Source organism: Pinus tabuliformis, chromosome J, assembly GCF_031772625.1.
Source record: "Pinus tabuliformis cultivar Carrire ecotype Pingquan chromosome J, CPIR1, whole genome shotgun sequence".
Lineage (NCBI taxonomy): Eukaryota > Viridiplantae > Streptophyta > Pinopsida > Pinales > Pinaceae > Pinus > Pinus tabuliformis.
The window spans coordinates 974851315-974867543 of record NC_142295.1 but is presented as its reverse complement, the minus strand read 5'-3'; the positions used below and the strand labels follow the sequence as shown (position 1 = coordinate 974867543).

Below are 16229 nucleotides of genomic sequence, written 5' to 3'. Positions count from 1 at the left end.
TGGCCCGCTGAGGGCTAGCTTGGAGGTATAACAAAGAGATAGTGCAGCAAAGTGCCGACCCGACGGAAAAAGAAAGGCTACCCTACGGAAAAAGAAAGGAAATGGCTTGAACCCGGTGGTTTTTGATAAAAAGATTAACGAATGAAATCAGTGCAAAACCAAGGGTTAGAGTACCCTATCTCTCTCCTCTGGCAGGATAGGTGGCAACATGCGACTGGCACAGACGACAGAGGATGATGATGTAAGCATTAGCCAATCAGAGCATGACACATGGCAGTCATATTTGGCATTTTTGGGCACCCAAAAGGCTTATTTCTGGGTGACACGTGTCACCAATCATTGATTGACACGTGGTACAAGTGACTTCATCTTGCTAGATGGAGCCCGAAGAGGTTTTCTTTATTGGCTCTTGTTGCAGCGAGAGGACCCCACCTGGACAACTCATTCCATAGGATAGACCCCGGTGGGTTTGTTAACATAGCATAAATAAAAAACGTCGGGTAGTAGGAGTCGGGACACGTCGCAATGACAGGCGGACAATTGCATCCAATAGGTAGAGCACAAGTGGCGGCCCCACATGACAATGTGGTCTGGAGGAGATAATCTGGAAGAAGTTCTTTGCACAGTTTAAAGAATTGTTGGGTAAAAGTGCCAGTCTTCGGAACTTCGGCCTTAGCGCCAAGATTTGGCCTTTGGTTGTTTCGCGTAGAAACAAGACCAAAGGCACGGAGCCACAAACGAAGAAAACAAGCCTGCATAGGGCATAAAGGGCCTAGCGCCCAAATGCTTGGCTAAGAGAGAGTGTAACGTATCATTAGAGAGAGAGAGAGAGAGAGAGAGAGTGCGCCATGGGAGTCATCAAGGAGAGAGATGCGAAGTGATTGAGGTGATGAAGCTTAGGTGACTTGTAATTCCTTTTAATAATAATATCATAGTATCATAAAGGATGATAATAATAATAATAGTATTGATGATTAAGTCAAAATTGAACTATTAAGATTGATTAATGATAAGTTGAGTGATTTTCCATCAACTATACATGATTACCAATTGATGCAAGGTGATTTACTATTTTTGGAAAGACATGCCTGAGATGCTAGACATGACTTTCTATTTTTAGAGAGTCACTCCAGAATTGTCAGAAATGAGATTTTATTTAAGGAAATTCATCCCTGAGCTGCCAATTTTCAACAGTTCGAATTGGCTGCCCATGCTTTTATATTTGTCTTTTTCTTGACAGATTTTGAGCCCCCTGCTGTTTTCTCCTTTACTGTGTGCTATCTTACTGAGGATTTCAGTTGAGAGGGGAGAAGGGGAGGGGCTGGAGTTGTCTTTGCTACTGATGGCATGAGTGAGCTGAATGACCAAGGTTGGAGCAGATGCTGCAATTGAAGGGAATATTCAATATTTTCATATTCCGAAGGCTGCTCCAGTGAATAATCCAACAATATTGAGTTGATTGAGGTTGACAATGGCTAGATAAAATCCAAGTCAGCACATAGTTGTGTATATACCAGATTGGTCCACCTCAAGTGATCCTGGAAGCCATCAAAATGAACCTAATGAGTTCCTTATCTGAGTGAAGACTGACCTGATTCCATGGGCAGAACTGGGCATCTTACCTAAACTGGAATGGATGATGGGGCTCCTCAAGTGGGTCAAAGCCCAGATCCCAGAGTTTCATGGACTAACTGGCCCTGCCTATCATCCAGTGGCCATGTTCAAAAGCAGAGTTCCTGTCGTGGGTTTGGGATGAAAACTGGAAACTATTGTTTTGGAAGGAGCCTGACAGCCACACTTTTATGTAGTTTCCAATGCTATTTCACTCTTTTGCCTATCGTGTTCACTGATGGCGAAATCACCATTGACTAACAAATGAGATCCAATTCAAGAAAACTTTCAATATGATCTGCTAGAGGTGCTGGCTTGAGGATGACAACTACAGGCCTCACTGGTTGGAAGACACTATGTCTTGGGCCTTGGATGGAGTTTACATCCTCTTAATTTTTAGATGTGTGAACTGCTCAATCTGGAAAGGGAATCTCTAGATACTGCATCTGTGGGTGACATTAGCAGCCACAGAGAAGTAGAAGTTAGAATCACACCTGGGCAATGAAACCAGGCGAAAAACAAAAATGAAAGGAATAATAATACAGATAAAGTTTCTTACATACAACACACAGGGAGGATGAAAGGAACAGTGAACGAATAATTTTCTGAGAACCAGGATAGCAGAGATCGGCTGCAATCTCCTCGATAGCTGAAAGCTGTGATGCAGCAGCAATGGAAACCCTATCAATACCTCTTGCTGGCATTGCTTGATAGTCTTCATTTGTTGCTTCTGTTGTTTTATATCTTCCAACCAACCTAGGGGTAGGTATAATGCATAGTCTACAGCCTTTGAGTTTGTTACCATGGTTTGCTTGTTTTATGTATAATGTACATAATTGTGTAATTCTAATTTAGGGACCAATCTTGCAGCTTATTTGTGTGCTTTCTGATTTTGCCATCTGACTTAAGGCTGTGTCCATGTATTTAATTGAGCTAGGGAAATGGAATATGATACCCTGTTTAAGGGGGGAAAGCCACTGAAAAATTTTATTAAACCATTCTGAGTGGAACATGTACAGAATTAGAATAATCCATAGCAGAGAATGTACTTCTCGCATAGAAGTATCAACCATCATTGCAGCTTTGATCTGATCCCTAGCAGGTGTGTAATGATAATTCAATTAACAGAAAGCATACATCTTCTAGATCCTCTGAAACATATATGGTTGCTTCGAGAATAAAGATCAATTCCAAGAATGGGTATGTGCTAAAAGGTGGAACATGCTATGCACCTTTCATGAACGTAATTATCATAAATGGGATTTGGAAATTGAAATCGAAGTGTTATTTGCATTGCTATCCCCCACAACCCCTCTCCCACACTTGAGATTTTATGAACTCTTGAAGATAAAATCTGCTATTTTTGACTGGCAAGAACAATTGAAATGTTTGTCATCACTTTCTTAGTATTTTACCTACATTTAACAAATACACAAATATTGGTTAGTGTTTGAGGCTAGAACAGATGAAATACTTAAATCTCTGTACAAAGAATATCTTATAAAGAACTAGCAAATGCTATTGTTTTCCAAATTTAAAGTTATATCTCTTTTTCAAAATGTCTGTAGATAGCATTTAGAGAGATGAGAGCAAGGTTTGGGTTGTCCGTGATTGGCCACTTACATAGAATCCTTGTTCAGAAATATATGTTTGGTGATTTTTTCTGTCACATGAATATTTAAAAAAACCAGAGATCCAATATTTTTACCTTCTCAGTAGGAGCATTTCACGACCACAATTCAGTGGGGACATGGGGATGTGGGAGTGAGGAAACACAGTGGGGGGACATCTGGAATCAGCCCCCAAATTCTAGGGAATGTCATAGAGGACATCAGGTTCTCCGACATATGGGACCCTGCCAAAAATACAAAATAATTAACATTAAAATATATGAAAACTGAAACTTAAATATTTGAATTATCATAAATGGGATTTGGAAATTGAAATCGAAGTGTTATTTGCATTGCTATCCCCCCACAACCCCTCTCCCCCACTTGAGATTTTATGAACTCTTGAAGATAAAATCTGCTATTTTTGACTGGCTAGAACAATTGAAATGTTTGTTATCACTTTCTTAGTATTTTACCTACATTTAACAAATACACAAATATTGGTTAGTGTTTGAGGCTAGAACAGATGAAATACTTAAATCTCTGTACAAAGAATATCTTATAAAGAACTAGCAAATGCTATTCTTTTCCAAATTTAAAGTTATATCTATTTTTAAAAATGTCTGTAGATAGCATTTAGAGAGATAAGAGCAAGGTTTGGGTTGTCCGTGATGGGCCACTTACATAGAATCCTAGTTCAGAAATATATGTTTGGTGATTTTTTCTGTCACATGAAATTAAAAAAAAACAGCGATCCAATATTTTTACCTTCTCAGTAGGAGCATTTCACGACCACAATTCAGTGGGGATGTGGGGATGTGGGAGTGAGGAAACACACTGGGGGGACATGTGGAATCAGCCCCCAAATTCTAGGGAATGTCATAGAGGACATCAGGTTCTCCGACAGACGGGACCCTGCCAAAAATACAAAATAATTAACATTAAAATATATGAAAACTGAAACTTAAATATTTGAATTATCATAAATGGGATTTGGAAATTGAAATCGAAGTTTTATTTGCATTGCTATCCCCCCACAACCCCTCTCCCACACCTAAGATTTTATGAACTCTTGAATATAAAATCTGCTATTTTTGACTGGCTAGAACAATTGAAATGTTTGTTATCACTTTTTGTATTTTACCTACATTTAATAAATACACAAATATTGGTTAGTGTTTGAGGCTAGAACAGATGAAATACTTAAATCTCTGTACAAATAATATCTTATAAAGAACTAGCAAATGCTATTCTTTTCCAAATTTAAAGTTATATCTCTTTTTCAAAATGTCTGTATATAGCATTTAGAGAGATAAGAGCAAGGTTTGGGTTGTCCGTGATTGGCCACTTACATAGAATCCTAGTTCAGAAATATATGTTTGGTGATTTTTTCTGTCACATGAATATTTAAAAAACAGAGATCCAATATTTTTACCTTCTCAGTAGGAGCATTTCACGACCACAATTCAGTGGGGATGTGGGGATGTGGGAGTGAGGAAACACAGTGGGGGGACATGTAGAATCAGCCCCCAAATTCTTGGGAATGTCATAGAGGACATCAGGTTCTCCGACATACAGGACCCTGCCAAAAATACAAAATAATTAACATTAAAATATATGAAAACTGAAACTTAAATATTTGAAATCTTATACATATAATGTGCTGATAACACACATAATTACACGTAACTTAATAAAACATAAATGATACATGTAATGATATAACATAACATAATAATCATGGATTACAAATCATCTTTCACTATTGTTTTTCTCATTATATTTAGAAAATTTAGAGGATATAGATCTCAATATTAAGATGACTTGTCTAAGATCAAGGCAAATGACAAATGAGCGTCAATGCTCAAGGCAGTGCCCCACTAGTTCCTGCATCCAGCTAGTGCATGAAGGAAAAAGGATCAACCATGGAAATGTTGCTATCTTAATCAGAATCATTTGCATTCTCAAGAATACTTAATGGCACACCAACCAATCTGAGGTGTGCCTCATCAGGCCCCTTCTCATCTATCTGTGCATTAGGTTTACATTCATTTCATTGTTTGCTGTTTTTCCCCCTTTTTCCTCAAATTGACAGACTTTGGTCAAAAGGAGTGTGGAAGTCTCTCATTTTTTCACGGAAATGTTCCCTATTGCATCCCCTTGAAGGACACAATGAAAACTGATGTTGTAATCATTTCATTCACGAGAAAGAATCTCTTTGTGATTCTTTCTTATAAACCCATTCGCTTTTAGAAAGGATAGAAATTTCTTATTTTGGGATGAACTATATGAAAAATATGTCTAGGTGGGTCTACTATTTGTTGTAATGGGTTTATGATAAGATATCAATGCTCACCTCTGGAAATGAACGGTCTTGCATATCTTACTAGATTTTGGATGTATGTTATCATGTCAAATCAATGTAAGCACGCTAGAGTTTCAACTTTCATGTCATGTTTTTCTGTGTTTTCTTTAATTTGTGGTAGCACGTTAGTTTTGTCTAATTTATTTCGTATGTTAAATATCTACAGGTTGTAGAAGACCACAGTGGTGGTGGAACTGGTTTGCAAGATACTAATGCTGTTCTGTCTCCCTAACTTATGGGAAATTAGTGCAAGGTTGCAGGCAAATACTAGAAATGCAAAGTATCTGCGGCTCCTTCACAGGATGCTATCCTTATCTGCAGTCATATAAGTGGCAATAATGCATTATGATGTTTTGGCTATTTAAACTAAAGGGTTCTATTACTTGCTGTTAATATTTGTTCAATGATGTCTTAATTGTCCCTTCATTTATTTTTTGTAAATTGTGTTGTACATAGTGTAAAAAATAGTTTTGTACTTGGACAAGATTTTGATTGTCTTTATGGCGAGCAAGTAAGCCTCCATAGCAGTCTTGGTCAACTGCTCAGATCTGGCTTTTGAGTTGATCATTATAGGAATAGTTTAGCAAGATTAAGGACAGTATATAGAAAATAATGGAAGGAAGACTATTAATATCTTTTAAGATTGGATTTATAATAAAGCATAGTTTGTATCACTTTATTAGGAACGTCAGACAAATCATGAGTAGCATTGTTAGCCAATTTATATTATTTTTCCTGATGAAAAGCACATCCCGGGCAAACCCTGTAGGCACTTCCCCTCATACTGAGGATGATACATAGGGTAAACTGGCTGGTTGCATTTTTGGCAACTTGACCTGACGGGGACATTGAGTGAGGCCCACAATGTCCACAGAGGCAGCCAGCCCAGGGACTTGATCCCGTGATTTGTAATTCCCAGCACTCAACTTGAGCTGATCCACTGGGAGTATTAAGTCAATTTATACAATAAAGGAGTCGATAACTATTTGATATTACAAGCTATGACCAGAACTACTTGAATGTAGTGTAAATGTGTAGATTTCATGTTAAGCATTTCTTTGCAGGATGAATTTTAGTTCAATGCACTTAGAATGGTAGATGTGGAACTGGAATATCAGATTGGTGGTTGGAATAGATTTGTAGAGCATTAGACACACTATTTTTTTGGAATTGCATCAAAATAAAACAAGCAAGTTCTATTTTGCAATTGAGTAAAATTTTAATATTCTGATCTATTAGTATTTTTTTCTTGCCCATCACAAAATTGAATGAACAAATCCTGTTATTCTAGCAATTATGTATGATTGATGCAACAATAGTATTATGATTGTTTTGTATGTGGTTCATAACTAAACATTTATAGGCTCCCTTATAAGGCTCAACTTGGTGTGTATTATTTCTAGTCTAGAATCTCCTTTGACCCTCTCTTTTCTCCGAGATGATTTCTCTCGTCTTTGTGAGAATCTAAACCCTCGACTTTTTAGTTATGATTGCTTTTTGCTCCTTTTTTTTCTTTTTTTTTTAGAAATTTAGAAATTTTAATTTTTTCTTTTATTTTTGTTTCAAATTTCTGAAGGAAAATCTTCGTGAAAAACCTAAGGAATACTTCTCGGCATTCGTGGATGACATCCTTATTAAACCTGTTGGTATAAACTACTGCACCTAACCTAAGGGCATATGAATTGGGTGCCTGCTGGCTTGGAACTAACCAAATGCTCAACAACATTGGCAACAACCGGATCAGATTACCCCTTGGGCTGATCTTTTAGTTAATATGTACATAGTGAGGTCCACACACACACATATATATGGAAGTTAAGGTTAAGCATGAGTATTGTAGGTTAAGTAGGATGTGATCAAGTGGTAAATCAAGTGACCTTTCTTCATAGAGACCTGGGTTCAATTTCCCTCAGAACATGCTATGGTGATAATGTGATCAAATTGTTCTATTTTGTAATATCTCCTGGTTAACTTAGGTTAGGTGGTTTTGCCTAGGCAAGTTGAGAAGTCAAGGTGAAGCCTAGGGCAAGTTTGGTGGAATAGAAACCTATGGGCAGGCTCCTAAGTAAGGTTTATGGTTTTTGCTTCACAAGCATTTTACTTGAAAGAGTATTTAACTGTTAAAAAGAACGAGTATTTGTGCCATTTTCTAACATCGTTATTTCTAGTAGTGCATCTTATTAATCCCATGAAAAGATCCAACCCTTGTAGCCAGTAATAATGTCGAAGATCAGTTGGATCTTGTGGTAGTGATTATCAAAGCTGGCCAATGTTGGGATTGTTTTTTCTAAAGGCTTCTATTATCTAGTTGGCTACTATATACTTTGTAATTGCATCCAGGAATGCCGTTGCGATAATCTTGCAATTATACGTAATGGTTCCTAGTAAGAAATTGTTGCATTTGTGCCAAGTGATATATTAATATATTAATCTGACAACTACTTATCTACTCATTCCTTTTTTAGGAATACATTTGCAGGTTGAACACGATTACTTGGAATATTAACTTTGCAACGGCTATTTACCTACACATTCTCTTTGTGGGAATATATGTAACACATTTTTGCTTTTCAAACTCTTTGATAAACTTGACTCCACCAATGCTTGTTGCTGAAGTCCACGCTCCAAGTGAATCATATTTTTAATAATAACCACAACTCTATATAGAGGAGCTCAATTATGAAGTTGCTTGTCTATGATATCGTTCTTAGGTATTGGGAGCTCCGTGTAGGAATGATGACAAGTATTTAATGAATTGGGAATTATGTTGAGATCAAGGTGGTGGATTTCTGTCTTTCTGGACTTGACCATGGATCAATTCGTAGTTTAAAAGAGTGGTTTATTTAAGAGTTAAAACTTTTTCAAGATTTGATATTTGTTCACATTACTTGTACCCTTTTTTTCAAATGAAAAATGCTTTATGTCTTTGAATTTTTAAATTTATGTAGCTTGAATTAGAATAACAAGGATATTGCAGTGCAAATTTATAAGGGTTTGAGATATTGGTTTGTAGGGGTGATTTTCAAATCCATCACAGATGCCTAGAGTGAATGTTCTCCATTGAAAAACTTAGAATATTTCAGGGTCTCTAGCCTATGTTCAACCTTGGTGGGATGATTTCGACCCTAGGGATATTAGTAATTCAAGATATTCCCTTTGGGTGAAGTTCATGAACATGCCCCTCGCTACGAAAATTTGTGTAAGTAATATTGGGTTGAAATTTGTCTAGGTATAAGGGATTAGAAAACTCTACTATTGAAGCAAGCCCCCATGTGTGCATTGGAATGGATCTTGCTAAGAAAACCCTTGAACATGTCAAGTTGGCCACTTATGTGAGAGGTGCATCAACAGGTTCAATATATACACGTTTCATCTGTTAGAGGTTGTTATGGAGAAGGTGTTCCTTATGGTGGTTGTATCCTCACAAAAATGTTGCTACATGAAACTAGTTTGCATTTACAATGGGTTTTGGGCAATCCTGAGATTCGTGTGGAAGTACCACTAGAGAGCGTGAATATTTATTGGATTGCATTGGTAGTACATTATTGTATGAATGACTTAGGTGAATATCATACACAACCTTGATGTTTCCCAACATACTTGGACTATCCTTGCATTGCAACTCTAAAGGTTCAACACTGGAGGTTGATGTGCAATTGGCACAATCACAACTTGTCATTGTTAAATATTCCATTTTTGGAAAACATCCTTGTGATAGAAAGGAGCTTAATCAAGGCATAGTTACATTTGTTGAAAAATGTAACTAGGTCCGGTCTTTATAATGACATGTAATTGTGACTTTTGTAAATGATGTAATGAAGAAATAAAATTATTATTATAAGCCTTACTTCATGGGTTTCATGAGCAAGTGATTTTCTTTTAGATGGCTCCCATTGAGAGCCCTAGGATTGGTCATTAAAAGTCAAAGAGTCTATATCATGTATGAAGAACCCTTCTTGGGGATATAACAATGTATTTGAGTCTATAATATGTATAGAAAGCCTTCCAACGACAAGCCCTAATACTCCTCTTGTTGTCGGCCTCAATATGCATTAGAAATTCATGTTGGCTCAACTTATATAAAAACACACCTCTTCATAAGTACAACTCGACTTATTTATGGACAAACCACTATAAATATGTGGGCAAACTCTTCACATTTCAACAATGAAAATTCAGATCGGTCTTTGAGAATTTTAGATGGTATCTATAGTCAGAAGTTCGGATGGAATTTAGATGGGTACAATGAACAATTTAGATATAAGCACAGTGAAGAGAATTCAAACCTCTCTGATATTTTGGGTGACAAAGGACAGTGAAGCTCATATACATCTCTGAGATTTTTGGGTGGATTGAGGCAGTGATAAATTTGGATCACAAAAGCTCGGATCACAAGAAGTTCAAATTTCTGAAGGTTAAGGAATTTAGATCACAGTTGAAGTGAAAAAGTACGTAAGGAACTCAGATCAATGATGAAAGGATATCACAATAATAAGGGTTCAGATGTCTGAGAAAGAGTCTCGATGCTACAATAGAAGGATACGGTTCGAATGAGTATATATATACCATAGTTAGAGGAGATGATCTCAAGGTTAAAGCGAAGGAGGAACCGAGAAGAGGAAGGATAAGACAATCTAGAGAATTAGTGTCTTGGTCTTGGAGTGGGTAATAGGTCAAGGGTCTTGGTCTTGGTATTCGTCAATTGGAATCTCTATAAGAAGAATTTGTGTGGGTTTTCCTCTCAAAGAGTGAGAGGTTTTGGCCCTGGCTTATAGCCTACATGCTATGTCTCTTGTGTATTTATGTTCATGCATTAGTTACTGTTTATGAAGAAGAACACTAATAATCTAACATGAAGAAGATTCTAATCTAAATAAGTAAAAAGCATTCACAAGCAGTCACTAATGAAAGAGAAATCACCTAATGCAAATGCCCTAGATTTCTCAACATGGTATCAGAGCTAAGGTGCTAAAGTCAAAGGAAGGGCACCTAATCAAAGAGACACTCAAAGATCGAGTTTCAAGAAAGGCATCTAAGTAAGTTGAAGGTTATCAAAACAAAAGATCAAGATCTACATTGAAGAAGAAAACCCTAGATCGAAGAAGCAGTGTACAACAACAAAAGTTTTTGGATCCTCTAGTCATCATCAAGTTATTTGTGAGGCAAGGTAGCTCGAAGTACATTAAAGATGAAGATCACATCATCTTTGAGAAAGTTGAAACCCTAGAAGCAATTTTGATCTGCACTCATTCATTACCAAAGTAGTTGAAGTATCAACAAGAAGGCATTATCATCATCTTTAAAGCTATGAGGCAAGTTCCCTCTCATTGATGCAATGATCCTATCCTTTCCCTCGAAGATCATCCAAGGAAGCAATAAAGAAATCCTCTTCAGTCACCATCATCAAAAGGAGCTAGATGAAATGGCGTTGTCTTCTTTATTGAAGAAAGGATTTTTCATTTGGAAGAAGATCATCCAAAAGGGAGCACTAATACATCTTCTTCAACCATCATCAAAATGGTCAAGATGAAGATTTCATCTTCACTTGTCAAGTAAGTATCTTTCATTCTTTAATCAAATTTGGTAAAATGACTTCGTGTTTGCAAGGAGTTCTATAAGTTGGTCGGGTCATCAAAATTCCTTGCATGCAAAAGGAGGATAGTTGTAGTCCTTGCAGAAAGTAAAGTCATTGAACACATCAATGAAAAAGAACTCCTTTGAATTCATGGAAAGGGATTCTTATGAAAGGACCCCTCATATAGCAATATTGGAGACATCAAAGAGATGTATATGATAAGCTCATAAGAATATTCTCTGAAGATGCGATAAAGAAGGTCACATGACTTAGATCTGATCTACACAAAATTGAAGGTATCAAAGAATGAAGGGATATCTTCATAAGATCTCAACTGCAAGATCTGGGAGAGATGATAAGAAGATAATCATCATTGTTCTAAATGCACTAACTGATGAACAAGGTAACAAATGTCCATGGGGATAAGAAAGTTACCTCATTCGACAACTTGTGGTTTCTATGCAAGATAGAAGAAGACAAGTTGAGGGCAAAAGTGTTGAAGGTTAACAGACTCAAACATTTGTAGGAAGGAAAGGGAAGTTTGGAAAATTTGTTCCTTAGAAAAGAAAGAAGAGCATAGCTGAGATTCAATGCTATGGATGGAAAAATTATGGACATTATAGGAAAGATTGTCCTAAAGAGACAATATCAAAAGAAGAAGAGAAGAAGCCCATATCACTGAAGAAGTGGAGGAAGCCGAAGAGAAGAAGTCCAAGAAAGGAGGAAGTAAGAGATCTCTACTATGATTGAGATAGTCTCCCTCACAAAAGGTCTCGACATAGCTTCTAAATCTTATGTCATGGGATATGGCTATAATAAATAATAAGATGCATCATGGCATCATGGAAACATTAGAAATAAGAGCTCGTGACGTCACCATAGGAAACATGAAGGATGTATAGAAACAAAATCATGGCAGTCAAATATGAAGGGTCTAGCTCTTGGGAACCTCATTGCAAACTTAAGGAAATGAATAAGTCATCCAGTACAAGGCTCATCATAAATTAAGTGAAAAGGGAAACATATGTTGAATAAGGATATGCGAGATCCTCAAGATTCTCTAACGGAATCCTCATCAAGGATTTGTAGATCTAGAGTGGAAGCAAGTGTTTCATCAGGAACTCCAACTGGTGGAATTCATGATGGTATGATGACATAAGATATGAAGTAGATCAAGGGGTTGGTGATCTTTTCAATCAAGGAAGCTGCTGAAAGAAGCCTAGATGACCTAAAGGTAAATGAGGTATGTATGATTGTATTCAATACTATAATGTCATGTCGTATGGTTGCAGGTAACATGGATCACTACTTCTATCTTGAGAAGCATGATCAAAGGAAAATGATCACCTCCTCTAAAAAGATACATGAAGGCGTAGGTCACACTAGATGAAATCAACATAATATGTCATCATATATAGTATGAGGTGTTTGACTACAATTGAGGAAATCTGATTGGAAGCTCTTGGGAATGAAATGTGTGAAGAAAGGAAGGAAGAGATCATGAGATATGCAACCATAGTAAAGGCAATCAACATCCAAAAGACCAAGAAGATTTGACTAAGAAATCTCCTGGAAAGATATGAAGACTGATGGAAGTCTAAAAAAAATGGAGACCCTTGACAATGGATATCTTTGGGAGATATGTTAACATGTATGCATCATGCTAATGCAAAGTGGAAGATGTCATGATGAAAGACCATCACAAAGGTAATTTTGATTTAAGTGTTCATTTCTAATTATTTGAGCAAATATTTGGATGGGATTATGCAAGACTGCCAAAGGGAAGAATTGTGAATGTCTTCCAAGAGGACCATATAGAAGGATGTAAGATCCTTTTGGAAAATATGGCATGAAGAAGGCAGCATGACATGAAACAAGACCAGATGAAGACTAATGGATCACTTTCTAATGAAAGGAATGTTAGATGATCCAAAAATACAATTTTATCATAGGTTATAAAATTAGAATAAAATAATTATTAATTTAAGATATTAAATTAATAATTATTATTCTAGAATGTTTAATTATTTAATGGAGACTTTTAGAATTAGCATATTGTTGTAACTAGATATGACTCTCCAAATGTGTCGTATCTTAGGCTCTAATTTAGGAGATTAGTTAGCTAGTTGGTTTGAATAGCATTTATTGTAAATGTACACTTGTTATTTAATAAGTGATCCATAATTAGAGGTAGTTAGGACATGGAGCTTATAAATAGCTCATTGCAGGAGTGTTTGTGTGGTTCGGGTGTAAACTCTTGCAAAATCAATTATGTAATTATTTTTTCTGATTAATAAAATTATGTGTCTGAGGACACTTCTGCCATTATTGTGGTATCAGAGCTCCAGTAATGTTGCAGCTGATGTGAGGAGGAGATTCCAGCTCTACAAGTTTGTGGAAAACTCCATTGAATTTTTCAGCGAATGTTTGGTATGAAATTTATCAAGTTTTTGTTCAAAAGAGAAGAAATTTTATTATTTTAATAATTTTAGATTTTTTTTAAATCTGAAAATCAATGGTAAGAATCATTGTTGCCACCATTTGACTCCAATTGCTGTGAGGAATTCCAGTCTGGAGAAGACTTGGTCCTGGAGACATTAAATTCTCCGTTGATGGCATAATACAAATCCAACGCAAGGAAAGTGTTGCGCTTGTTGTTCCTTGGAGCGTGCAGCAGATTGGCGACTGTGGCGTATCTAGCTCACTGGAGGTTGGCCACAAGGTTCTTAACAGCCAAGAATTCCATCATGAAACTTGCCGAAAGCTGACTAACTGGAAGTTTTATTTTCAGGGATTTAGATTATATAATCTTCTGATTCATGGAGTAACCACTGATTTATAAAATTTATTGGGTGATTTGATGAGGAAAAAGGCCATTCACATCTATGACTGTTTGAGGGCAAGCCGATATTTGGTGTGAGCATATTTATGCCGATGCCAAATTCTATGAATATTTCAAAAATCTGCGATTGAATTTGTAATGTAGCCCAACAGCATTGTATTATTTTTTTCCGTCAAATTTGAAAATGTTGTCACTCTGCAATTGAAAGAGCTGACAGTAGGCGTTCGCCGCAGCCCAGATAGAAGTTGGCGCTGAAGGATCTCTGGAATGTTGCGTGTGGAAGTTTCTCTCTAGGCCACAGTATTTTTAAACCATGGCATTGGCGTCTGAGAGCAGGATTTTTCTCCCAAGCGACTTTCAAAGTTATGTTGCGCGGGGTAGTTTGTTTGTCACAGCCGTACTCTGCAATAAAATATATTAACCGTGTTTTTCGATGGGTTTTGGATCCAGATTCAAGTGTAGAAATTAAAGAATTTGTGAAATTTTCAGCGATATCAAGAGAGTGAGGTTGAATTGGAGAACCCATTTTCTATAAGGCATTTATTCATTTTTTGTTCTGTCCCCAAGGCATTTTCTATTATCTCTGGTGCATCGAACAACAGTTTCTCTCCCTGCGGCAGCAAAAATAATTTGAATTTCTCTTAGAAAATTCATCACGCAGTTTCTAGATCTTACATTTCTGTTGTGATCTTTGATGAATAGATTTGTCAAATCTGGTGTTTTCATGGATAGCAGAGAATTATAAGTTGATGAATGCAGCAATTGAAATCGTCATTTCAACAAGAAGAAATCATACTCCACGCTACCAGTCAAGCCAGTGTGAGCCAGCCTACCAGCAACACGCCAGCATGCCAACAATAAGAAATATTTTTTAATTTTGTAACATTAATGGAGTGATAAGATTTTTGGGTTGTTTGTATTTTTTTTTTTTGGAGAGATAAGGAATATTATATTTTTGGGGAGATTTGGTGATTTTTTTTAATTTTGGGAATTTATTGTTTGTGGAGTAATAAGGTGTTTTGTAAATTTTTGGAGTAATAAGGAGTTTTATTTGTAATTTGTAAATTGGAGAGATAAGGTGTGTTGGGCAATTTGTTTTTAAGAAGTTCTTTGGTATTATCACATTGTAACTCAAAGTAATTTTACTTTGAGGGGGGTAATTTTTTTTTACCATATTGTGCAAAAGCACCATTGTAAAAAGTCAAATTTTGAAAGTTGCTTTGTAAAAATTTGAGATATTGACTAGAGCCAAGTGCAAAGCTCAGTCAATTTTCTCCTGTTTTGACGACTATTCGAGGGTCAAGGCCAAGCCCCGATAGATCATGTTGTTTTTGCGTGGTGTGTTGTGTTGACTATCTTGTCATTTCTGTTCTGATTTTTGGTGCGACGCTTCAACGCTAAAATGTCTAAGTTGATTAATTTGTTTTCTGATTCCGACAAACTTGAAGGCACCAAATCTTATAAAACATGGCATCGATTCATCAAAAGCACACTCATTTACAATGAATTATGGCAGGGAATATGTGATGGAGATGTTAAGCCGAATAAATCCACAGATGCAGCTGCACTAGCAAAATGGGAAATCAAGAATGCTAAAGCCTTAGCTCTTATTAAATCGTCTGTGAATGATGAAATGTATGTCCATATAGAAAATGCTTTAGATGCATGGACTGCTTTGAAAACTTTTAAAGACCTCTTTGATACTCAGCCTGAATCAAAGAAAGTCGATCTACAATTAAAATTGTTGCAATAAAAATTAATTGAAGGCGGTGATGTTCTTGAATATATCTCAAGACTTAAGAATATCAGGCAAGAAATTATTAATGCTGGTTTTCCCGCAATTGATGATAGCTTTATGGTCACAATTGTAATTGCTGGGCTTCCTTCTTCCTATACGCATTTTTTGGAGACTCTACAAGTAACTGGGAAATTAGAGAAATTAAAGTTTGATGAACTCTGTGAAATGTTAACTCAACATGATAAAACTTTTGGGAAGAAGAAGAAAGTTGGATGAAAGTGACTCATGGATGAAAGTGATGGGTGGTTATGCCCTATGAAGAAGCCCCAAAAGATGAAGACTCTTGGACAAAGAAATTCATGACATCGAAGGAAGGAGCTCTTCAAGCAGTTGGTCGAGGAGCTGTTGTAGGTCCCTAATTAAGAGGGAGTCTGGAAGCAAGTTTCTTACTTGGGAGAAACTTGGAAATTCTTAAGCCAAGAGGGAGC

General features: G+C 36.6%; 1 protein-coding gene across 2 annotated transcripts in view; it reads left to right on the top strand.

The window, feature by feature from the left end:
• LOC149230097 (E3 ubiquitin-protein ligase RHF2A-like) overlaps nucleotides 1–6260 on the top strand; it is a 41197-nt gene extending 34937 nt beyond the window's left edge. For both annotated transcript variants that reach the window (XM_089378844.1, XM_089378845.1), the window contains one exon: nucleotides 5753–6260. In XM_089378844.1, the coding sequence (XP_089234970.1) occupies nucleotides 5753–5818 (66 nt within the window). In that variant the 3' untranslated portion in view covers nucleotides 5819–6260. The remainder of the gene's footprint in view (nucleotides 1–5752) is intronic.
• The last annotated feature ends 9969 nt before the right edge of the window (nucleotides 6261–16229 follow it).